This window comes from Octopus sinensis, linkage group LG1, assembly GCF_006345805.1.
Source record: "Octopus sinensis linkage group LG1, ASM634580v1, whole genome shotgun sequence".
In the NCBI taxonomy this organism is placed as follows: Eukaryota; Metazoa; Mollusca; class Cephalopoda; order Octopoda; family Octopodidae; genus Octopus; species Octopus sinensis.
In genome coordinates this window covers 210,236,068-210,262,431 of record NC_042997.1, presented here as the reverse complement: position 1 = coordinate 210,262,431, position 26,364 = coordinate 210,236,068, and the positions used below count along the sequence as shown (strand labels likewise).

The following is a 26,364-nucleotide window of genomic DNA, read 5'->3' as shown; positions in this document are numbered from 1 at the left end:
AGGCGGAGCTCCAGCATGGCCGCAGTCAAATGACTGAAACAAGTAAAAGAGTATATATACAAGATTTACATAGATATAAGAGTTAGAACTTGTGATCCACCAGCGGACCTTTTTCTTTGGAAATTTTTTACCTGCTGCCTCTGATGTAGACAAACATCAAGAATATTTAAAGAAAGCTAAACAATGAACGCTATAAAAATGCAAATCATTTTTTCATTCTTAAATAGATCCTTGTTTAAATAGAATTTAGAAGGATTGGAATGAACTAGAGGGACGGGAACATGTTGAAGGTTTGCAGTAGATTCCATTCTGTGGAATTTACACGGGTGCTGCTAATATGAAACTGAGACAAAAATTAAGCAATGGAACTGTGGGATTGTGCTCCTAAAATCACATTAATATCTCTTTCTCTTTTTACTTGTTTCAGTCATTTTGACTGCGGCCAAGCTGGTGCACCACCTTTAATCAAGCAACTCGACCCCTGGGACTTATTCTTTGTAAGCCCAGTACTTATTCTATCGGTCTCTTTTGCCGAACTGCTAAGTGACGGGGACATAAACACACCAGCATCGGTTGTCAAGCAATGCTAGGGGGACAAACACAGACACAGAAACATACACGCACATACATATATATACATATATACGACGGGCTTCTTTCAGTTTCCGCCTACCAAATCCACTCGCAAGGCTCCGGACGGCCCGGGGCTATAGTAGAAGACACTTGCCCAAGGTGCCACGCAGTGGGACTGAACCCGGAACCATGTGGTTGGTAAACAAGCTACTTACCACACAGCCACTCCTGATAAACATAAAAGAATTGATTTATGAAACCAGTCTAAATTCACAATTATTTCAGAATCTAATTGAAACACACAAGGGTTAGGGTTAGGGTTAGAAATAAAGAAACAAAATGGTTAAACCTACCTTCCAGCTGTTATTAGAGTGGCTAATACTATTTGGTAATTCATAAACAAACCAGGATTTTTCAATTCTTCTTGATCTGTTACGAGATTTGTGACAGTCTGCAATAAAAGACGTAATTGTCATCTTTGCCATACTTTTTCATCAACCAAAATCGAAGTCGATCAACATCAATGGAAATTGCAGCTGTGATACCAGTGCCAGTGACAAGTAAGCGAACCATGCGTTCGTGGCCGTTGCCTGCACCGCCCCGACTGGCCTCTGTACCGGTGGCACGTAAAAAGCACCATCCGTTTGTGGCCGTTGCCAGCCTCGCCTGGCCCCCGTGCCGGTGGCACGTAAAAAGCACCATCCGTTTGTGGCCGCTGCCAGCCTTGCCTGGCCCCCGTGCCAGCGGCACGTAAAAAGCACCATCCATCCATGGCCGTTTGCCAGCTCCGTCTGGCATCTGTGCGGGTGGCACGTAAAAAGCACCCACTACACTCACGGAGTGGTTGGCGTTAGGAAGGGCATCCAGCCGTAGAAACACTGCCAGATCAAGATTGGGCCTGGTGCAGCCTTCTGGCTTCACAGACCCCAGTTGAACCATCCAACCCATGGTAGCATGGAAAACGGATGCTAAATGATGATGATGATGATGATGATAATGATGATCATCATCATTGTTTAATGTCCATTTCCCTGCTAGCATGGGTTGGACGGTTTGACTGAAGGCGCATAGTTTCAGCCCGTGCCTTTTCTAAATGACCGTCACCTGTTGTGCCCCGTGCTAGTAGGGTGCTAAGATCACCATCTGAGCGTGATCGTTGCCAGAGAGGCTAAATGGCTTCCGTGCCGGTGGCTTGTAGGAGGCACCATTCGAGCGGGATCATTACCAGCATCACCTTACTGGCACCTGTGCCGGTGGCACGTAAAAGCACCCACTACATGATGATGTGGGCTGGCGAACCAGATGGCTGCACCAGGCTCCAGTCTTGATCTGGCAGAGTTTCTACAGCTGGATGCCCTTCCTAATGCCAACCACTCCGAGAGTGTAGTGGGGGCTTTTACATTCCACAGGTGCCAGGGGAGGCTGGCAATGTCTGAATTAATCTCAACACCATCTATGATTTGACCACAACAAACAAGGACATGGCTGTGTGGTTAAGAAGCTAGCTCCCCAACCACACGGTCGTGGGTTCAGTCCTATAGTGTGGCACTTTGGGCAAGAGTCGTCTACCACAGCCCAGGCTGAGCAAAGGAATGGATTTGCGAATGGATTTGGCAAAAAGGAGTCAGAAGATGGACATTTCTGTAGAAGCCAAAAGATATTTACATATTTACAGAACAGATTATGAAACAGAGAAAGCTAGGGGAAGAGAGCATGGTATTTCGGGTCCGACAGTACATAGAGCATTTCTGGATGTCACCTGTTGATGCATCTCTTATTATAAAAGGCAGATTTTATCTGCCTCCCTTTGGGAGTTATACAAATCTACAATATAGGATTTCTTCAATTACAATTTACCTAGCATTTTTGAGAGTACAATGCATCGCGTCATGCTAGGTCCAGTTTTTAAAATTTAAACTCCAATTAAGCAAAATTTACAGAAAACTCACATTCTGGTGTGTGTGTCAAATGCTTTTCTTAGTCTGGTTTACACCACACGCAAACGCACACACACAGTGGGCAACGAATAAAATGAAAGTAAATAGCGACAGAGTGATTTGAGGAAGACTAAAGTGAAAGTATTCTGTCTATGACGCTGATAGATACATGAGTAAAATGTATGGGAAGCTAAGAGCTAAGAGTGAGTGAAAATGTTCTTGGAAGAGAGTAATTAATAATAAAGTAAACATACACTCATACATACATACATACATACATACATACACACACACACACACACACACATACATACACACACATACATACATACATATACATACATACATACATATACATACATACATACACACACACACATACACACACACACAGTATTGAAGCTTGAGAACAATCAGATACATTTGCAACACATCTGTTGAAAATATTATTGTTCACACACACACATACATACAGACAGACAGACAGATAGACACACACACACACACACATGATCCAGCATGGCCACAACCTCAAGGCTGAAACATATAAAAGAATAACAGAATATAAATGTGTGCAAAGTACAAGAAATATTAATGCAGTATATGGGGATTGGACAATAAGCGTAAGGCAGTGTCAATGGTGGTTCCAGAAATCCCGAGCCATAAACTACAGCCTAGAAGACGAGCCTCATCCTGAAAGATCTGTAGAACTCGACAAGGACATCCTGAAAACCCTGGTGGAACAAAATATCATCGTAACTGTTGAGGAACTAGCAGAGAAGCTTGGATTTGGTCATTCAACCATTCATTAAGACCTGTGTGCTATCGGAAAAGTCAGCAAATTGGGTCAATGGGTTCCTCACGAACTTTCCGAGTCTAATTGCATGCAGAGAGTGAATGTATGCTTTTCTTTGCTGTCATATCTCACCACTACTGCGCTATGTATATCTATATATATAAAACTGTAGTTGTGTGAGTGTCTGTCCCCTTCGATTTAGATTCCTAACTACTCCCACATTTTGCGGTACAGTTTAACCAAATTCGGGTAGCTTATAGTCGTGATTCATATCGAGCCCGTCTGAATATTAGCGCGCGTCTACGATGAGTCTACGATTTAAAAAATAATTTAACATCATTTTTTATTCCATTTTAATGCATAATTTTTCGTGTGTCGATGGCGGCGGAGTTGGCGACCACGCTCACACCTGCACCTGTGGGGAAGGGAGTGTAAGGAAATCAACGTCGTAATGCGTTGTCAAGGAGACCAGTGTTCTTTTAGAACAACGACTTCATGGCTTGAAGACACCAAAACAGAAATGGCTAAGAAAGCGTCTACATGAGTCTACGATTTAAAAAAAAATTTACCATCGTTTTTTTTCCATTTTTAATGCATTTTTTCGCTATTATATAAGGGAAGTAACTCTCTAAAAATGTCTACGATGAGTCAACGATTTAAAAAAAAATTTACCATCATATTTTTTCCATTTTTAATGCATTTTTTGCTATTTTTTGGCTATAACTCTCTAAAAATGCTTATATAGTTATTTCCCTTACAAACCCGAGCAACGCCGGGCGATACTGCTAGTATATATATATATATCTCTTATTATAAAAGGCAGATTTCATCTGCCTCCCTTTGTATCTTATAGAAATCTACAATATAGGATTTCTTCAATTACAATACCTAGCATTTTTAAGAGTAGAATGCATCAGGTCGTGCCAGGTCCAGTTTTTAAAATTTCAACCCCAATTAAGCAAAATTTAGAGAAAACTCACATTGTGGTGTCTAAGTCAAATGCTTTTCTTAGTGTGGCCTACACCACACGCACACACACAGTGTGCAACGAATAAAGTGAAAGTAATTCACTTTTTGTAGTGAGTGACTCTTTCACTCTGCCACTTCCTCTTTACACACATAGACACGCAAATATATAAATAAAATTGTAAGCTAACGTGTGTGTGTGTGCGTGTGTGTGTGTGTGCGTGTGTGTGTGTGCGTGAGTGTGTGACAGGAAAGTTTTTTTAGGACGAATATAAGACCTATATCCAAGTAGCAGAAAGATCACCCAAAAGTGTATATAGATATTTAAATGTATTTATATATTCATCTATACACAGATGTATGTATAATGTGTGTGTATATATTTCCATAGAGGTAACCTTTCACTCCATACAAAGTCTTTTAGGACGAATATAAGATCTAAAGTATATACAAGTAGCACAAAGATCGCCCAAAAGTGTATATAGATATACTAGCAGTATCGCCCAGCGTTGCTCGGGTTTGTAAGGGAAATAATTATATAAGCATTTTTAGAGATGTAAAGTATAATAGCCATCTCAATATGGCTAACCACAAAGGGGGAGGGGCGTTACTGTAGCTTTTTACGTTCTGAGATTTAATAATAAATTTTAGAGAGTTACTTCCCTTATATATGTCAAAAATGGATTAAAAATGGGGAAAAATTGATGGTAAATTTTTTTTGAAATCGTAGACGCGCGCTAATACCCAGACGGTCTCGATATGAATCACGACTATAAGATACCCGGTTTTGGTTAAACTGCACCGCAAAATGTGGGAGTAGTTAGGAATCTAAATCGTAGGAGACAGACACACAACCTCACTTTTATATATAAAGATTTCCTCTATTTACATAATATTGAGGTCTCTTTCTTTCTTTTGTTATCTTACTGTTTTTACCAATATACATATATATATATATATAAATATATATATAGTTACAGAGATGTACTTGCATAGCAAGTGACTTGATCTGAGATCGTGTGCTGGAACGAAAACAGTTGCAGCGTTGAAGGTGTTTATAAGCCATTTAAGAAACACACAAAAACCGTTAGATTCACTTCAACATTTAAATTTAATTTGTCAAAATATTTTCATCACTTTGAGACAGCGACCTGTTAGCACGATATTTTTGTCAGTGAACAGGTCGCGGTCTCAAAGCGAGGAAAATATTTTGGCAAATTAAATTTAAATGTTGAAGTGAATCTAACGGTTTTTGTGTGTTTCTTAAATGGCTTACAAACACCTTCCACGCTGCAATATATATATACACACATATATATATGTATGTATGTATGTATGTGTGTATATGTGTATGCATGTATGTGTGTGTGTGTGCGTGTCTGTGCTTGTCCTCCACCACTGCTTGACAACGAATGTTGGTTTGTTTACATCCCTGTCACCTAGTGGTTTGACAAAGGAAACAGATAGAATAAGTACAATGCTTACAAAAATAAAACTGGAGTTGATTCATTAAACTACAATTCTTCAAGGCATTGCCCCAGCATGGCCACAGACCAATGGCTGGAAAAAGCAGAAGAATAAAAGAATACATTCTCTGCTTTGGTCTTATGTTCAAGGCATGAGAAAACTTGAGTTTACATGAGAAGGCCTAACAGACCTGGTAGAAACAGCAGCCAAATCTCCCTCAAATCACACCTTACTGTCTTATGTATGTATATATATATGAGCCAATGAGGGGGACCTCTACATGGTAGCTAGACCTGGTAGAAATAGCAGCCAAATTTCCCCCAAATCACACCTTACTGTCTTATCTATGTATATATGTATGTATGAGCCTATGAGGGAGACCCCTACATGGCAGCTAGACATGGTAGAAATAGCAGCCAAATCTCCCTCAAATCACACCTTACTGTCTTATGTATGTATATATATATATATATACAAGCCACTACGGTTATTTAATGTAAAGTCTTCCTCAAATCACTCTCGCTATTTACTCTCTTCCAAGAACATTTTCACTCACTCTTATCTCTTAGCTTGCCATACATTTTACTCATGTATCTATCAGCGTGATAGACAGAAACAAATATTACATCACCATCGCCATTGCATTCTATTGTCTACCTGTCAACACACACGCAGTGAATTACTTTCATTTTATTCGTTGCACACTGTGTGTGTGCGTGTGCGTGTGGTGTAAACCACATTAAGAAAAGCATTTGACATACACACCAGAATGTGAATTTTCTGTAAATTTTGCTTAATTGGAGTTTAAATTTTAAAAACTGGACCTGGCATGACCCGATGCATTCTACTCTTAAAAATGCTAGGTAAATTGTAATTGAAGAAATCCTATATTGTAGATTTCTATAACTGACAAAGGGAGGCAGATAAAATCTGCCTTTTATAATAAGAGATAAATGTATTTATATATTCATCTATGCACACATGTATGTATAACGTGTGTGTATATATATTTCCATAGAGGTAACCATTCACTCTATACAAAGTTTTTTAGCACGAAAATAAGATCTAAAGTTATCTCTAAGAAACAGAAAGATCGCCCAAAAGTGTATATAGATATTTAAATGTATTTATATATTCATCTATACACACATGTATGTATAATGTGCGTGTATATATTTCCATAGAGGTAACCATTCAATGTTTTTTAGGACGAAAATATTTATATATAAATGAAAGGTTGTGTGTCTGTCTACTCCGATTTAGATTCCTAACTACTCCCACATTTTGCGATGCAGTTTAACCAAAACCGGGTATCTTATAGTCGTGATTCATATCGAGCCCTTCTGGGTATTAGCGCGCGTCTACGATGAGTCTATGATTTTACAAATAATTTACCATAATTTTGTTCCATTTTAATGCATATTTTTTTAAATAAAGGGAAGTAACTCTCAAACTTCACACCAATATGCGTGCTCATATGCGACGTAATATCACATCAGCAGCATTTCCTCACACCCTCCTTGCACTTGGCGAAGGCAAAATACCAGGGGATGAAAATGGTAATATTGCCATCGATTCCATTTGTACCATTGTTAAGACGCCTTCTGATCTCTGAGATGCAGTGTTCCCAGATCTACAAGCTAATTATCAGAATGTGGATTGGATTGGCAAAAAGGCTATACTGGCCCCAAGGAATAAAACTGTTCACCATATTAATGATGAAATGCTAAAACTCATTCCTGGGGAAGTCTATGTATATCAGTCTATCGATACAACTCCTGACCCAGAGGACGTCATCAACTATCCAATAGAGGTACTCAATTCCTTTGAGCACCCCGGACTACCACCACACTTTCTCAAACTTAAAGTTGGTGCCCCTATAATGCTCATCAGAAATTTGGTTCCCCCAAAACAATGCAATGGCACACGTTTGATCGTTAAGTCCTTATCTCCCACCGTAAGCTTATATCAATATTTGCCTGAATAATCATCATAATTCAGTGCAATCATTAACAGTACTTTCAAGCAATTCAGCCCCGAGCAACGCCGGGCAATTCTGCTAGTATATATATATATATGTGTGTGTGTGTGTATGCTGTGCTTGAGGAGACCCGGCAAACCAAATGAGACCATAACATCGTGGCCTGTGCCAGGGGCGTAACCAGCCCACTTGTGCGTACCTTTTCCTTCTTTGGACACTAAACTCTGCTTGTGAAGACCTGTTGAGGCAACTGAAATTGAAATCAAAATCAAAGTGAAATTCGATGACGGGCATGAGCACCATACGAGTGTGATCGTTGACAGAGTGGCTAACCGGCTTCCGTGCCAGTGGCACGTAAAAGGCACCTTTTGAGTGTGATCGTTATCAGCTTTGCCTTCCTGGCACTTGTGCCCCGTGCTAGTAGGGTGCTGAGATTACCATCTGAGCGTGATCGTTGCCAGAGAGGCTAAATGGCTTCCGTGCTGGTGGCATGTAGGAGGCACCATTCGAGCGGGATCATTACCAGCATCACCTTACTGGCACCTGTGCCGGTGGCACGTAAAAGCACCCACTACACTCTCGTAGTGGTTGGCGTTAGGAAGGGCATCCAGCTGTAGAAACTCTGCCAGATCAAGACTGGAGCCTGGTGCAGCCATCTGGTTTGCCAGCCCACAGTCAAACCGTCCAACCCATGCTAGCATGGAAAGCGGACGTTAAACGATGATGATGATGTGTATATATATATGCTAGCAGCTAAGCCCGGTTTCACCCAGTCTGTTTGGATGATGTGGCTGTAAAACCTGCTCTGTGCAAGCATTCGACTTGTTCGGGCACGCTTACGTTAATAAACAATTTTAGAATAACTTTTTTCTGTCAAAACGCTAAAAATAACTGTCCAGAAAAAAAAAAACAACCAAGATTCAACCAAATCAAAAAATAAACCCATATACTAAGTGAACAAAGATGAACCATTCTGCTTCGATACACACATATACACCCTCCCTTACATACACACAGAGTTGAAACGCTGTTTGATTTATTTTTTCAGCATACAATTTTCATCATCCCACTAGTTTCTAGTCTGATCTGGCAGTGTTTCTACAGCTGGATGCCCTTCCTAACGCCAACCACTCCGTGAGTGTAGTGGGTGCTTTTTACATGCCACCGGCACAGGTGCCAGAGCAGGCTGGCAAATGGCCACGATCGGTTGGTGCTTTTATGTGTCACCGACACGAATGCCAGTCAAGGTGGCGCTGGCATCTGCCACGTTTGGATGGTGCTTTTTACGTGTCACAGGCACGGGTGTCTTAACTACAATTTCCATCTGAATTTTTATTTTGATGTTGATGTACTTGACTCAACAGGTCTCCTCAAGAACAGCGGGTCCCTCTATGATCCAAGGTTAGCACAGCAGGCCGTCCTGTGAGCCATGGACTCACTTCATTTGTTGGGTCTTCGAAGTCACAGCATATCCTCATTGAATCTATTTCATTCAAATGGGTCCCTGAAATATGACCAAAATAACTCCTTACCTTAATTTTCTTAGGAATTTCAGAAGGATCGTAGGTTGAGGCGTAGCACCTGTGAAGGGTCTTTTTGTGTTCTGCTTTTGGAATAAATTCCATCAACTTCATGGTTATTTCATCAACATGTTTATTAAACGGAGCACAGACCAGGATCTTGGCATCCTTCTTCATAGTGTAAACCTGGTTCAAATAAAGAATAAAGTGAGGATGGTGATGATGGGAGTGGAGTTCAATATCTGAAACAAAAAATTATGAACATAGAAAAAAATGTATATTAATCTCTATTTTTGTAAGAAGTTGTATATATTTAGTATATATGTCTATATTTTTGTATGTAGAGTAAATTAACCAAATATAAGCAAATTGTAAAAACCTTACAACCTTGTAATTGCTGCAATAGCTGTTAATTGAACGGTAGATGTGTATTTTTATATAACACTAGCAGTATCGCCCGGCGTTGCTCGGGTTTGTAAGGGAAATAACTATATAAGCATTTTTAGAGATGTAAAGTATAATAGCCATCTCAATATGGCTAACCACAAAGGGGGGGGTGTTACTGTAGCTTTTTACATTCTGAGATATAATAATAAATTTTTAGAGAGTTACTTCCCTTATATATGCCAAAAATGCATTAAAATGGGAAAAATTGATGGTAAATTTTTTTTAAATCATAGACTCATCGTAGACGCGTGCTAATACCCAGAAGGGCTCGATATGAATGATGACTATAAGATACCCGGTTTTGGTTAAACTGCACCGCAAAATGTGGGAGTAGTTAGGAATCTAAATCGTAGGAGACAGACAGCATACAACCTCACTTTTATATATATACTAGCAGTATCGCCCGGCGTTGCTCGGGTTTGTAAGGGAAATAACTATATGAGCATTTTTAGAGAGTTATAGCAAAAAAATAGCAAAAAAAATGCATTAAAAATGGGAAAAAAAATAATGGTAAATTTTTTTTTAAATCGTTGATCCATCGTAGACATTTTTAGAGTTACTTCCCTTATATAATAGCGAAAAAATGCATTAAAATAGGAAAAAAAGATGGTAAATTTTTTTTTAAATCGTAGACTCATCGTAGACGCGCGCTAATACCCAGAAGGGCTCGATATGAATCACGACTATAAGATACCCGGTTTTGGTTAAACTGCACCGCAAAATGTGGGAGTAGTTAGGAATCTAAATCGTAGGAGACAGACAGCATACAACCTCACTTTTATATATAACTAGCAGTATCGCTCGGCGTTGCTCGGGTTTGTAAGGGAAATAACTATATGAGCATTTTTAGAGAGTTATAGCAAAAAAAATGCATTGAAAATGAAAAAAAATAATGGTAAATTTTTTTTTAAATCGTTGATCCATCGTAGACATTTTTAGAGTTACTTCCCTTATATAATAGCGAAAAATGCATTAAAATAGGAAAAAAAGATGGTAAATTTTTTTTTAAATCGTTGATCCATCGTAGACATTTTTAGAGTTACTTCCCTTATATAATAGCGAAAAAATGCATTAAAATAGGAAAAAAAGATGGTAAATTTTTTTTAAATCGTAGACTCATCGTAGACGCGCGCTAATACCCAGAAGGCTCGATATGAATCACGACTATAAGATACCCGGTTTTGGTTAAACTGCACCGCAAAATGTGGGAGTAGTTAGGAATCTAAATCGTAGGAGACAGACAGCATACAACCTCACTTTTATATATAACTAGCAGTATCGCTCGGCGTTGCTCGGGTTTGTAAGGGAAATAACTATATGAGCATTTTTAGAGAGTTATAGCAAAAAAAATGCATTGAAAATGAAAAAAAATAATGGTAAATTTTTTTTTAAATCGTTGATCCATCGTAGACATTTTTAGAGTTACTTCCCTTATATAATAGCGAAAAATGCATTAAAATAGGAAAAAAAGATGGTAAATTTTTTTTTAAATCGTAGACTCATGCTAATACCCAGAAGGGCTCGATATGAATCACGACTATAAGATACCCGGTTTTGGTTAAACTGCACCGCAAAATGTGGGAGTAGTTAGGAATCTAAATCGTAGGAGACAGACATCACACAACCTCACTTTTATATATAAAGATTTCCTTTTGCACAACAATTAAAACAACGGAAAAAATTTTCTGACGCAACACCCCCCACTAATTTTATCTATGAACCACCACTGCCCCTTACAATTAGAGTCTGGCACCTCTTGATGCAACTGTCCAGGGATTCTTTCAAGTTTTAAGTACACTCACAGAGCTTTGATTGTCCAGAGGTTAGAGTAGAAAAAACTTGCACAAGTGCCACACAGGCCAAGCCCAGTTTATTTCGGATGGAAGGAACTTCAAAAATAACACACAGTCAAAAGAGTGTATCAGCATGATCTCTCAACATTAATGCAGTTCCATATATATACACAAAAATCACAGCCGTGGCCAGTGCCCCCAAATGGCTCCCGTTCCAGTGGCACGCAGAATGCATCATCTGAACGTGGTCGATACCAGTGTCCCTTGACTGGCTCCCATAAAAAGCACCATTCGAGCGTGGTCTTTGCCAGGTCCACCTGACTGGCTCCTGTGCTGGTGGCACGTAAAAAGCACCATCCGAACATGGCTGATGCCAGTACCCCTTGACTGGCTCCTGTGCCGGTGGCACGTAAAAAGCACCATCCGAACATGGCTGATGCCAGTACCCCTTGACTGGCTCCTGTGCCGGTGGCACGTAAAAAGCACCATCCGAACATGGCTGATGCCAGTACCCTTTGACTGGCTCCCATGCCGGTGGTAAGTAAATAGCACCCACTACACTCTCGAAGTGGTGGGCATTAGGATGGGCATCCAGCTGTAGAAACACTACCAGATCAGATTGGAGTCTGGTACAGCCTTGTGGCTTGCCTGTCTTCAGTCAATCTGTCCAACTCATGCTAGCATGGAAAGCAGATGTTAAACAACAACAATAATGATATATATATAAATAAATTTATATAAATAAGGATAAGATCGTTAATTTAAAATAAAACAACGAACTTATCAAGTGGTCAGCATGGAAAAAATAACCTTCAAAGGTAATAATTATTAAAATTATAAATTAGGGTATTTACGAGATACCACCATGCTGAAAATAGCAGCCATGAACTGACTCTAAAGCCACTTTAAGTTTTCATATAGCAACATGGAGAAAAGACAGAGAGACAAGATGAAACTAAAAATTACTGGATAATCTTAGATCCCGGATTTCTGGCTTTGCATTTAGGAATGCTTTGCCTCGTCAGTAGAATACACTCAGAAAGAAACATAAATACATATATATATATATATATATATATAAATATAACATACGAATACTTGCATATACGAACGTATATGCAAGTATTTTTTCTTTACTAGTTTCATCTTGTCTTCCTGTCCTTTCTTCATGTTGTTATATGAAAACTTAAGGTAGCTTTAGAGTTGGTTCATGGCTGCTATTTTCAGCATGGTCGTATCTCATAGATACCCTAATTTATAATTTTTTATGTGTTTATATATATATATATATAATACATACACAAACACCGTCCATTTGTGTCAATTATGCAACAATGTTAAAATACCCAAGATCACAGATTGGAATTTCATTTGACAATTTCCCCAATTAATGTTGATCTACACAGACATTCTCTAATACAGTCTTCATCTGTTCCCAGATGGAAGGTGATTTAGCTGCTGGCTCTGGCAGATCAGTACCCACCACACTCAATGAAAAGAACAGAAATTAGCTTACTTGCTTAATAGCTTCCAAAATGGTAGTTGTTTTACCAGTTCCAGGAGGACCAAAGACAATGAAAGGAGCTCGACAATCCTTTTTTGAAAAAATTTGCTGGACAGCCATTTCCTGTTCCTTGTTATCATTCATTTGTTTGTTAAAAAAGCTGAAATAATAATAATAATAATAATAAAAGGAACTGCTGAAAATTATCTCTAACTTACCATGCATGCAAGTCCATATCCTTTAACTTAGTGGTTCAACATTAGAAACTGACAGAATAAGTGTCAGGCTTAAAAAAATAAGTCCTGGGGTCAATTTATTTGATTAAAGCTTCTTCAAAGCAATGCTCCAGCATGGTTGCAGTCTAATGACTGATACAAATAAAAGAATAAAAGTATGTATATATATATACATACACACACACATATATATATATAAGCAACAGGATATCCAGAGGTAATGCAGTACAATCATTTCATGCAACTCCTTTTAATTGAACAATGCAACCATTACATCAATTTAAATGCAGATCAATCCTCGGCCCCTTTCCTAACAGACACTGCTCCTTGTTCTTTGGCCTTAGATTTTGATATAGAAAGATTTGATAAGCAAGACTATAAATTAAAACTGACCCCAAAAAATAGTGGCAAGTTAGATCCCTAACAAGTCTTTCTTCCTCATACCTTAGTAACTTCTAAGCTGAAGTGAAAACAGCATGTTCTCTGTCTATCTCCTTACCTTCTTGGAGGTTTTAGGTAAAATTATACTAATGTGTCCATCTGTTTTAATTTAATTAAATTCTATATGTCTTTATGCAGCTGAGGATTGCTCTGCATTTCAATTGATGCAATGATTGCATTGTTCAATTAAAAGGAGTTGCTTGAAACGATCGTACTGCATTACCTCTGGATGTCCTGTTGCTTATTTTGAAACTGTATCGATTTACCGTACTAAATTCTGGTGCCTCAGCTTAAGTACCTCATTCATCTGAATCTAAATGTTTGCTTACCCCGTGAACTACACACACACACACATATATATAACAACTAGCAGTATCGCCCGGCATTGCTCGGGTTTGTAAGGGAAATAACTATATAAGCATTTTTAGAGATGTAAATAGCCATCTCAATACGGCTAACCACAAAGGGGGGGGGGGTGTTACCATAGCTTTTTACGTTCTGAGATTTAATAATAAATTTTTAGAGAGGTACTTCCCTTATATATGCCAAAAATGCATTAAAAATGGGAAAAATTGATGGTAAATTTTTTTTTAAATCGTAGACGTGCGCTAATACCTAGAAGGGCTCGATATGAATCATGACTATAAGATACCCGGTTTTGGTTACACTGCACCGCAAAATGTGGGAGTAGTTAGGAATCTAAATCGTATTTATATATAAAGATATATTCATACAAGTGTGTGTATGCATATGTATACATATGAATGTATGATGAGTGACAGACTGTAGTGTGTCCTTGTTTGCTTGGGCCAGACTTGCCATTTCTTCATCAAAAAAGGGGAACTGCCATTTGAGAACACTCACTGACAGTATACCAAGGTGACCACGGCCCTTCAGCTGGGGTCAGTATTCTAATCTGGCCAAAAGCTCTTTGGAGCAAGGTATAATAATTCTATCATTTACTCGTCCCACTTATTAGACTGCTCCATGCTGGAGCACCACCTCTTTTATTCTTTTACTTGTTTCAGTAATTTGACTGTGGCCATGCGGGAGCAACGCCTCTAGTCGAGCAAATTGACTCCAGGGTTTATACTTTGTACTTATTCAATCGGTCTCTTTTGTTGAACTGCTAAGTTATGGAGATGTAAACACACCAGCATCAGTAATCAAGCAGTGTTGGGTACAAACACAAATACACAAAATGGGCTTCTTTCAGTTTCCACCCACCAAATCCTCTCCCAAGGCTTTTGTTGACCCAATAGCAGAAGACACTTGCCTAAGGTGCCACACAGTGGGGTTGAACCCAGAATCACTTGGCTGGGAAGCAAACTTCTTACCACAAAGCTAAACCTGCACCTGTTGGTCATTATTAAACTATGGAAGCAATAAATATGTTCACTGGGTCTGTAAAACCCTTCTGAGAGGGCTTCTTCTGGTACCAATTTTAGGCAAGATTAGTAACCACGTTTCTAATCCATTAACAAGTGAGGACCATTATCATTGCCAAAACCTTAATCAGACCAGAAAACAGCTTTTCTAAAAGAGAAAGATAAGAATATGTGAAAGTTGTTGTTGTTGTTGTAGCTATTAACAGTTGGACCAACAATCTTGGATGTGGCCATCATCATCACTATTTAACCATTTCAATACCAACCTGGCTGAAACCACCTCTGGCTCTGTAGTACAAATTTCCTGTTTTCAAAAGTTTTGAATAAAAATCTTCCACCAAACCTTAGTCACAATTTATGTTCCTAACACTCGTTTAATGATAATGAAGTCATTTTACTAAATTCTTTGTTATATTTCAAATAATTGAACAGAGCATCTCAAAATAAAAGCAGTAACAAAAGGCTTAATGTCTATTTTTCCATGCTGGCATAGAATGGACAGTTTGACAGGAAATGGTAAACCATAGAGATGCAGCAGACTGCATTTGGCGTGGTTTCTAAGGTTGGATGCCCTTCCTAACGCCAACCACTTTACAGGAGGTGCTGGGTGCTTTTTCTGTCGCATCAGCATAGGACATGGGTGTAGCACTGGTAAGAGAAGAGGAAAGAGATGTCAAGAGGTTCTCTACTCTGGCCATTTGACCAACAGTAAGTTGGTGGCAAGAGCAACAGCTAAACCCAATTAGAATCAGAACCACCAATTAAAAAAGGAAAACTGTAGAATGTTCTCTCTGACTCCCCTACTTTTGGCTCCTTTGACTCTGACTCCCCTACTTTTGGCACCTCTGACTGACTCCCCTACTTTTGGCACCTCTGACTCCTCTTTATGCAAATAAATGATTGTGGTCTTCATATCTCATAAAGCATGTGCATATGCTCGTACTTTGAATAAGCCTACATCTTATAACTGGTTTATATTAATGAACAAAAACATTGGGAGTCAGAGTCGGTATAGTTTTACCGACTCCAGTTACCCCTTAATTGTTTGACTCCACGGCCCAGATCGACACATAACATTCTCAAAATAAAAAGACTTACTTTAATTTCAAGGAATCTTCATGGTTTTTGTGAATTATCCCTTTTGGAAATATCACATCTTCGAAATTTTCTCTTCCTATCAAATCCAGTGCTGCGTGCATCATGAAAGCATTAAAATTGGTCGGTTGATAATGGAGATAAAATTCCTTATCTGGATCGAATATCCGGAGAAATCTGTGGAGGAGGAGACAGAAACAGCAATTATAAAAACAGTTTTATCAAAATACGGAGAGTGGTTGTGGAAGGTGTGAAGCATTTTTATATTCTGTTTTTCTTTTACTAGTTTCAGTCATTTAACTGTGGCCATGCTGGAGCAACGCCTTAGTCAAACAAATTGAACCCAGGACTTATTCTTTGTAAGCCAAGTATTTATTTTATTGGTCCCTTTTTGCTGAACTGCTAGGTTAAGGGGATGTAGACACACCAACATTGGTTGCAAAGCAATGGTGGTGGTGGTGGGACAGGCACACCACTATATACATATATTCATATGGCACATAAAAAGCATTGACCGATTGTGGCCACCACCAGCCTCCTCTTTTTACATGCTGGTGGCACGTAAAAAGCACTCACTACACTCACGGAGTGGTTGGCATTAGGAAGGGCATCCAGCTGTAGAAACATTGCCAGATCAGACTGGAAAGCGGATGTTAAATGATGATGAGTGTTAAGTATGAGTGGAGAGAATTATGTTTTAGTTGAACAAATTCACCTCAGAACTTATTATCCAAAATTCACTTGTCTGTGATGAAAAATATTCCTCCAGTACTGTTCTGACCCCGTCTACAGAATTCACATTTTTACCGTCCAAATGATAATCAGATGGAGCAATGTCTGACGAATATGGTGGGTGGGGCATCGTTTCCCATTCAAACTGCTCCAGCCTTTGGAATGTCATTCTTGCTGTATGTGGCCAAACATTATCCTGATGGAAGAACACCTTTCGTCTTGAAACCAAAGATGGTCGTTGTTCTTCTAGTGCTGACTTAAACTGCTCAAGCTTCTCACTGTAGATCTCTTCATTATCGTTTGGTTTGGCTTTAAAAGTTCAAAGTGGACTAAACCTTTCATATCTCACCAAACTGATAACAGCACCTTATATGGGTGAAGACCTTTTTTCTCCTGGGGTATCGATCTTTCTCCTTTCCCTGCCCACTGTCTTCAGTACTTGACATTTTTATAGAGAACCCATTTCTTGTCACCAGTCGCTATTCAGTCCAAAAGACATTCATGTATATCAATTCACCAAACGGAGAAAAACAGTTTTTGGTCCTTGAAACTTTTCACTACACAGACACTTCCTTCAGTTTCTCTCAACCAAATCTAATGATAAGGCTTTGTTTGGCCTCGGGCTATGGTAAAAGGCAGCCAGAATGCTGCACAGCAGGATTGAACCTCAAACCTGTTGGCTGAGAAACAAACTTCTTAGTTTGTGAAGAAGCAGTTGTTTCCTCAATCCTGACCATTCTGTCCTCCTTTCATGCATTGTCTATCTAGGACTACATTATCCAATTTGTCACTTTACAAAATGCTGCACAGTAATTTCAGTGAGAATCAGTCGCACTTCTAAAAAAACCAGCCTCTCCCGATGTGACCAACCAGTTATCTGCTGCTAAATGGCATTCCAAACTCCAAAACAGAAAGAACGAACTTACTTTTTAGGGAATTCAAGTGTAGCAAAGTCTGAATTCAAATCTTTTATCCTTCCTTCGTAGCGGATAGGGTGTACAGAATCACCATCCTTCTCGTAGACATAGAGGGAAGCACCCACATATAATTCATCTGTGTTTATCTGAGGAGACATTTGAAAATTAATTATGCCAAAGAGAGCAGTGATGATGATGATGATGATGTCAATAGTGAAGTGAGGAGAACAATAATATCAAAGATGATGACAGGAAAAGAGTTTAAAATAACAGAGTCTCATATTTTATTTTATATTGGATTTTCATTTTTTAATTTTGAAATGTTTAGTTTATTGTGATTATGCAAAAATATTTAGAATTTACATAAATTACATGTAATTTACATAATTTATCATAATTTACAAAATTTATCATCATCATCATTTTATGTGTACAGGCAAGATGCGGGATGGCATGGCATGATCCAGATCAGTTCTTATTCGATCCTTCTTAATGGATTGAAGGACCACATCTCACTCTTACGCTTCATGTTTGGTATGGTTTCTACAGCTGGATGTCCTTCCTAACACCAAACACACCATGTGTCAATTGGATGTATTGTACCATGGCACCAACACTATCCTTGGCAAGACAAAACAGACCTCTTGTCCTTGGCAAGACAAAACAGACCTCTGAAATCTTCTGTTACCATATTTCAGTGAAAACACATTGCCTCTCCCTTCAGTCCTCTCTGCTGGGGTCGCTGGTGTTAGGAAAGGCATCCAGCTGTAAAAACCATGCTAAAACAGTCACAGAAGTCTGGTGCAGTCTTCATCCTGACCAGTTCCTGTCAAACTGTCCAATCCATGCCACTTGGACAACAGACATTAAACGATGATGATAATGGTTCAATTAATCTTGAAAATAACAAAGAATTAAGTAAAATAATCGTCTTTTATCAAGCTGGTGTTTGGAGCATAAATTAACATAAATTAACATGAAATTTTAAAAGAAAGTTTTAATTTTTGCCAACCGCTCGGTTGCATTTTATTGTGCCAGTGGCTCTGTCATATCAGACAATACGCCTCCATTACTACAAATGTGTGTGTGAGACCAAACAGAACGAGAGGAACTTACAGGGTGGGAACCGGGTGGGGGAAGAATGGCTGAATTGAGCATGTAGAAGGTGGAGAAATGGAGGTGAATGAGAGAGAAACCAGCTAGATGATTGCTGATGAGGGAGGAAGAAAGGCTCTTACACAAGATACAATCACAAATTCCCTTTCAATCCTGCCTCTCCCCATCCCCCAGTGACCCTATCTTCTTTACTCTTCCTGCTACTCATTGCTCCCACTATTCTGCATCCTTCTATTTCCCCCCTCCCTGACTCATGGGGTTGTTTTTTTTTGTTCACCCACCCATACCCATTTTGGCAGCCTGCCTCCTACCCATCCACTCCTTCTCCCACTCTAGGCACAAGGCCCGAAACTTTAAAAAATTGGGAGGGGGGGGACTGTCGATTAGATTGACCCCAGTATGCAACTGGTACTTAATTTATCGACCCTGAAAGGATGAAAGGCAAAGTTGACCTCAGAACATTAAGACAGATGAAATACTGCTGAGCATTTCGCCCAGCGTGCTAACGATTCTGCCAGCTCGCCACCTTCCCACCCATTCACTTCTACACATCTTGTGGGGTCACCTGGTCACCATTATCTGTTTTGCAGCTCCTACCCATCAGTTTTCTTTCTCTCTACCTACTTTTGCCCCCCACAATAAATGAGGGTAGACATACAACTGCTCTGCCCACCCCTTGCACCCCAGCATGAAGCAAGGTTCACAATCCTGTTAAGTGTGTGGAAACTTCAATAGTGCCGGTGGCACATAAAAAGCACCCACTACACTCTCAGAGTGGTTGGCATTAGGAAGGGCATCCAGCTGTAGAAACACTGCCAGATCAAGATTGGAGCCTGGTGCACCCTCCTGGCTTGCAAGACCCCAGTCAAACCATCCCTTTCTACCCCTTTCATCATCATCATTGAATGATGACCCCAGTCAAACCATCCCTTTCTACCCCTTTCATCATCATCATTGAACAATGACCCCAGTCAAACCATCCCTTTCTACCCCTTTCATCATCATCATTGAACGATGACCCCAGTCAAACCATCCCTTTCTACCCCTTTATTCATCATCATTGAACGATGACCCCAGTCAAACCGTCCCTTTCTACCCCTTTCATCATCATTGAACAATGACCCCAGTCAAACCATCCCTTTCTACCCCTTTCATCATCATCATTGAACGATGACCCCAGTCAAACCATCCCTTTCTACCCCTTTCATCATCATCATTGAACGATGACCCCAGTCAAACCATCCCTTTCTACCCCTTTCATCATCATCATTGAACGATGACCCCAGTCAAACCATCCCTTTCTACCCCTTTCATCATCATCATTGAACGATGACCCCAGTCAAACCATCCCTTTCTACCCCTTTCATCATCATCATTGAACGATGACCCCAGTCAAACCATCCCTTTCTACCCCTTTATTCATCATCATTGAACGATGACCCCAGTCAAACCATCCCTTTCTACCCCTTTCATCATCATCATTGAACGATGACCCCAGTCAAACCATCCCTTTCTACCCCTTTCATCATCATCATTGAACGATGATGATGATGAAAGGGGTAGAAACAAGTTTGTGCTAGAGAGGAGATAGCTGGTCACCCAGCATCATATAGATGATTAAGGGTGGGAGTAACTGGGAACAGAGATAAGGGTAGGGGTGATGAGGTGTCTGGGTGGACTGTTAAGATAGAAAATGGTGAATGAAAAGAGGATGAGAACAAAAGATTGAGACAGTTGGTGGGAGATGGGGGTGGAGGTGAATGATGAACAAGGGTTGAGGGGTGGTCAATGGTAAACATGAGCACCTGGAGTTGAAAGAAATGGAGGAGTGGAAGGAAGAGATAATAAATGGCAGAAAAAGACTTGGAGAACAGCAGAACAGAAACATAATTAAATATTATCATACAGTTTTGTTAACCCTTTTGTTACCATATTTCTGTTGAGATGCTCTGTGTTTCTCTCAATTAATTTTAAATATAACAAAGAATTTAGTAAAATAACTTCATCATCATTAAGCTGGTGTTAGGAACATAAATTGTGACTAAGGTTTGGTGGAAGATTTTAATTCAGAACTTATGAAAACAAGACATTTGGACTACAAAGCCAGAGGTGGTTTTAGCCAGGTTGGTATCAAAAGGGCTAAGAATTGTTACTCTATTATATATTTTAACCCTTTTGTTACCATATTTCTGTTGAGATGCTCTGTGTTTCTTTCAATTACTTTTATATATAACAAAGAATTTAGTAAAATAACTTCGTTACCATTAAGCTGGTGTTAGGAACATAAATTGTGACTAAAGTTTGGTGGAAGATTTTAATTCAGAACTTATGAAAACAAGACATTTTTGTACTCAGAGCCAGAGGCGGTTTCAACCAGGTTGGTAACGAAAAGGTTGATCAATGATTGGACATATAAACCTAAATCTTACCTCAAATTCAAAGATATCTGTCTTCTCGTCTTCTCTAACAAAACTGATTTTAAAATAGCTATTTAACAGGATATTTACATTGGCATATTCTGATTTTAAGCAGAGATCAATCATGAGCTTCATCTTCTCAACATAATTTTTTTTAGTCAAATTATGTCTTAACACTGGACTGAAAAAGAAAAAAAAAAAGGAAATTTCTTATTTACACAATTTTATTTGATCTTGCTGACCTCAGAGTTGGAAGAAAAGCTGCCGAGCATTTAGTGTAATGCACAATTCTAAAATCTAAGCTAAAACCGGAAGTACAAAGGGTCATGGTAAAACAATAGCAAGAAAAATCCTTTCATGGCAAATATTGGGATAAGCTAAACAGAAAAGAGAAAGGCACAGGTGTGGCTGTGTGGTAAGAAGCTTGCTTACCAACCACATGGTTCCGGGTTCAGTCCTACAGCGTGGTACCTTGGGCAAGTGTCTTCAACTACAGCCTTGGGCCGACCAAAGCATTGTGAGTGGATTTGGTAGATGGAAACTGAAAGAAGCCCATTGTATATATGTATATATTTTTGTTTGTGTCAGCCCCCCCCCCCCATCACTTGACAACTAATGTTGGTCAGTTTACATCCCCATAACTCAACGGTTCAGCAAAAGAGACTGTTAGAATAAGCTTACAAAGGGGTCAGTTTGTTTGTTTGACTAAAGGTGGTGCTCCAGCATGGCTGCAGTTTAATGACTGAAACCAGTAAATGGGTGAATAAGACAAAGAAAAAAAAATGCAACACCGGCAGAGATTGGAGGGTTCTTATGTGTGGTACAAGATCAGAGTCTCCCTTCCAGAAACCACCCAAAATGCAATAACTGCAGAATATATGGTGATGGAGAGGAAATATTAAATCATATTGTCTCTGGTTAAGAAGGAATATATCCACAGACATGAAAGAGTTGGGACCTACGACAACAGAAAAAAGATGGTATTAGGCACACTTCAGAAAAGGGCTCAGAAAACGACAAAGCAACCATACACTGGGATATGCTAATACATACAGATAGAGAGATCAAGGCTAATAGACCAGATATAGTTGTCAGAGATCAAAAGAATATAAAATGCCTTCAAATTGACATACCAATCTCAACAGCTAAGAATGTATCTCTAAAAGAGACCAGGAAATAGAGGTAACCCAAATGTTGGAGCCTAAAAGCAGAAACAATCCTTGGCACTTAAAAGGCCCCATTCGAGCGTGATCGTTACCAGAGTTGCATTACTGGCACTCGAGCCCCGTACTAGTAGGGTATTATGAGCACCATCCGAGCGTGATCGTTGCCAGAGCAGCTATCTGGCCTCCGTGCCGGTGGCACATAAAAGACACCATTTGAGCATGATCGTTACCAGCGTCGCCTTACTGGCACCTGTGCCGGTGGCATATGTAAAAGATTTGAGTGAGGACGTTGCCAGTACCGCCTGACTGGCCCCATGCTGGTGGAACGTAAAAGCACCCACTACACTCTTGGAATGGTTGGCGTTAGGAAGGGCATCCAGCTGTAGAAACTCTGCCAGATCAAGACTGGAGCCTGGTGCAGCCACCTGGTTCGCCAGCCCTCAGCCAAATCGTCCAATCCATGCTAGCATGGAAAGCGGACATTAAACGATGAATAATAATAATAATAATAGTTGTATTAGGCGCAGGAGTGGCTGTGTGGTAAGTAGCTTTTTTACCAACCACATGGTTCCGGGTTCAGTTCCACTGCGTGGCATCTTGGGCAAGTGTCTTCTGCTATAGCCCGGGCCGACCAATGCCTTGTGAGTGGATTTGGTAGACGGAAACTGAAAGAAGCCCGTCGTATATATGTATGTATGTATGTGTGTGTGTGTGTGTTTGTGTGTCTGTGTTTGTCCCCCTAGCATTGCTTGACAACCGATGCTGGTGTGTTTACGTCCCCGTCACTTAGCGGTTCGGCAAAAGAGACCGATAGAATAAGTACTGGGCTTACAAAGAATAAGTTGATTTGCTCGACTAAAGGCGGTGCTCCAGCATGGCCGCAGTCAAATGACTGAAACAAGTAAAAGAGTAAAATGAGATAGCATGGTACTGTTGGCTGCAGGCCGAAAGCCTGCTATACATGCAAGACTCCAGGGGGTTCCAACATAACCCGAGATGAAAAGAATGATAATAATAATCTTACCCCTCTCTATACAAAGAAGGGCACACGACAATATAGTTTTAGATATCTATTGAATTGATGGGCTGGTCATGACTGGAATACCTTTCACCATTGGACTATTTGATCTTGGTTGACTTACACAACAGCAGCAGCAACAACAGTATTAGTATTAGTAGTAGTAGTAGCAATAACAACTCACCAATTACTTAATAAGCCATTCTTGCTCATATCATGAAGACGGGGATCAACTGTGCGTTGTGTCACAAAAACTCCGACATTATGGAAATTTTTCTCAGGCAGACTTCCCCTCCTACAAAATATTATGAAATATTAAAAAATTTAAACGTGGAAACAAATAATTTCTTTGGGTGGACAGAACAAAAAAAAAAAAAAAAAAAAAGAGCTTTTGTAAATCATCATTTTATGTCCGTTTCTCAACGCTTCCAAGGAAAAGTCTGCAGCAGAAACGATGCTACTGCATTCTTACCTAAGAATTACATCAGCTAGGTTACCCCCGACCTGCAACTGAGTGGACTGTGCCACTTTGTGGTGGCATCAAACAAAGTGGTCTCCTCCAAGGACAGCCATGGGGTGGCATAAAGTGGAATGGCAGATTAGATCCACTACCAAAAAGAGATACACTTGAGCTGGCAGACTTTCATAGTTTTTTCCCCCCCAATCCATTTTCACTTGTGATTCAGTTGCTCTTCACAAGGTTAGGATTGGTGCTACATGCTCAAAAAGTTGGCAGACAGAGAAATACAAATCATAAATACTAAAATGGTTTGACGAGTTCAATTTGATCGTTTCAAGAAAATAATAACCAGCCATTTACAGACCAAGAACGGGTCACCTGTAAACCTAAGAAGGTTTATATATATGTTAATATATGTTAAACATATGTTAAATATATGTTAATACACTATTCTCTTCTTGAGATTTTACAACAATTTATTTTGCTTGTTGACTGAGGGTCAAATTGTTTACAATACATCGCTGGCAGAAGTGGATGTTAGCTATCACCCCAGTGCACAGGTGCTTGAGGCTGAAGATGAGCGAAATAGCTCAAAACTGGGTCAGTCCTACAATCCTGTTAGCTGCTGGAAGGTAGTAGGGGTTCGGTCCTCCTGCAAACAATATATTATATATAAAGTGTGCAGAGTGAGTGAGTGTTGCACAGAAAACCAGCTGGCCAACTTGGCCAGAGACCTGAGTGACGCTGGATCCAAAAACCAAAGTATCCAGTCAAAGTTGGCGCCAGGGGATTTGTAGGCTCATCTGTCTACAGCCTCATGAAATAGCTGTCCATCTCTGGAAGGAGCAGGACTAGAACCTTGAGGGCTTAGTCATGCAGGCCTGTGCCTCTGAAGCCAGCGATCTGGGTTCGAATCCTGCTGGGACTGTGAGAAAAAAAAAAAAACCCCTCACACCTGGGTCATTCGGGCGCTCACCAGTGTAACCAGCTGGAAACGGGTACTTAGCCCTTCTCAGGGCTGCAGCACACATCACAGCAGTGCTAGAAACCAGAGAAACCAATCCCACCTAAGGTGTACTAAAATGGACAGCAGGTGGACATCCGGGAGTCATGACCCAGATGTGGCCCAACTCCCAACCCCTAGAATGTCAGGAGTTAAGGGCCAAAGCACTTGCCTAAAAGGGGTTTCTCCACCGAGGACCACCTGTTGTTATGCTCTCCCTGAGTTTCTTTCCACTATAGAAAGGGTGCAGAGTGAGTGTTGCTCTGAAAACCAGCTAGTGGAGAATCTGCCTGGGGTTAAACACTAGCAGTAACATTTATCTGCGACTGCTTTTTTTTTTAGTTTATTATGACTTGTTAAGGAACTAAATCAAGGTAAACTCCAAACTCTTTGCATCATTTTCATGCAGAGACCATGTCCCTACCATCATTCTGCCTCCTCCTCCATCTTTCACAAGACCAATGTAGAAGAGGAGGATGGCTTGGCCCATCCTCATCACTGTACCTGTGCCCACCTCATCCATCACTCCTTTCCTCCTCTACAGCTTCAACATCCTCATCACTTTCCCCTCACTGGTCTATACATCATGACCCCCCCACTCCTCTTTCCTTCAAAGGCTCCCCCTCTCTCAATCCTCATATTTTCTCTCCTGTTCCCTCCTCTTCACAAATTCCATCCTTTACTCACCCAAACCACTCTCCTCCTCTCTACCTACCTAACCACTGACAGTAATACCTTCTCTTCCCCCCCCACTCCCTTCTCTATTCTTTCCACCAACAGTATCTCATCATCATCATCATCATCATCGTTTAGCGTCCGCTTTCCATGCTAGCATGGGTTGGACGGTTCAACTGGGGTCTGTGAAGCCAGAAGGCTGCACCAGGCCCAGTCTGATTTAGCAGTGTTTCTACGGCTGGATGCCCTTCCTAACGCCAACCACTCCGTGAGTGTAGTGGGTGCTTTTTACATGCCACCCGCACAGGTGCCAGACGGAGCTGGCAAATGGCAACGAACAGATGGTGCTTTTTACGTGCCACTGGCACGGGGGCCAGGCGAGGCTGGCAATGGCCACAAACGGATGGTGCTTTTACGTGCCACCGGCGAGGATGGCAACGGCCATGAACGGATGGTGCTATGTGCCATCTATAAAATATATAATGAAATTATTGTATACAGCGCTCAGGTGCACCACAACTTGTCAGAAAGTGCATATAAAGTACATGCAGTAATGTACAAATGTCTGGGAAGCAAACAGTGTATGAGTCAGATACATGCTTGCGTGTGTATGGAGGGGAGAAAATCAAGTGTAGTGTTGGCGAATCTCAGAAAGCATGGAAGTTTTGAAGGATGCAGTGCTCCGACAACTAACAACTGATGCCAGCAGTTTGTTC

The 26,364-nt window shown here is 40.2% G+C and overlaps 1 protein-coding gene across 3 annotated transcripts in view; it reads right to left on the bottom strand.

Moving 5' to 3' along the window:
• LOC115215354 (putative helicase mov-10-B.1) overlaps nucleotides 1–26,364 on the bottom strand; it is a 64,065-nt gene that overhangs the window by 20,880 nt on the left and 16,821 nt on the right. For 2 of the 3 annotated variants that reach the window (XM_036509055.1, XM_036509061.1), the window contains 7 exons: nucleotides 23,695–23,802; nucleotides 21,339–21,507; nucleotides 17,803–17,939; nucleotides 16,148–16,321; nucleotides 12,997–13,144; nucleotides 9,253–9,426; nucleotides 927–1,024 (listed from right to left, as the gene is read on the bottom strand). In XM_036509055.1, coding sequence (XP_036364948.1) covers nucleotides 927–1,024; nucleotides 9,253–9,426; nucleotides 12,997–13,144; nucleotides 16,148–16,321; nucleotides 17,803–17,939; nucleotides 21,339–21,507; nucleotides 23,695–23,802 — 1,008 coding nt within the window. Of the gene's footprint in view, nucleotides 1–926; nucleotides 1,025–9,252; nucleotides 9,427–12,996; nucleotides 13,145–16,147; nucleotides 16,322–17,802; nucleotides 17,940–21,338; nucleotides 21,508–23,694; nucleotides 23,806–26,364 lie in introns of all 3 variants that reach the window. The other variant, XM_029784511.2, reaches the window with a different exon arrangement.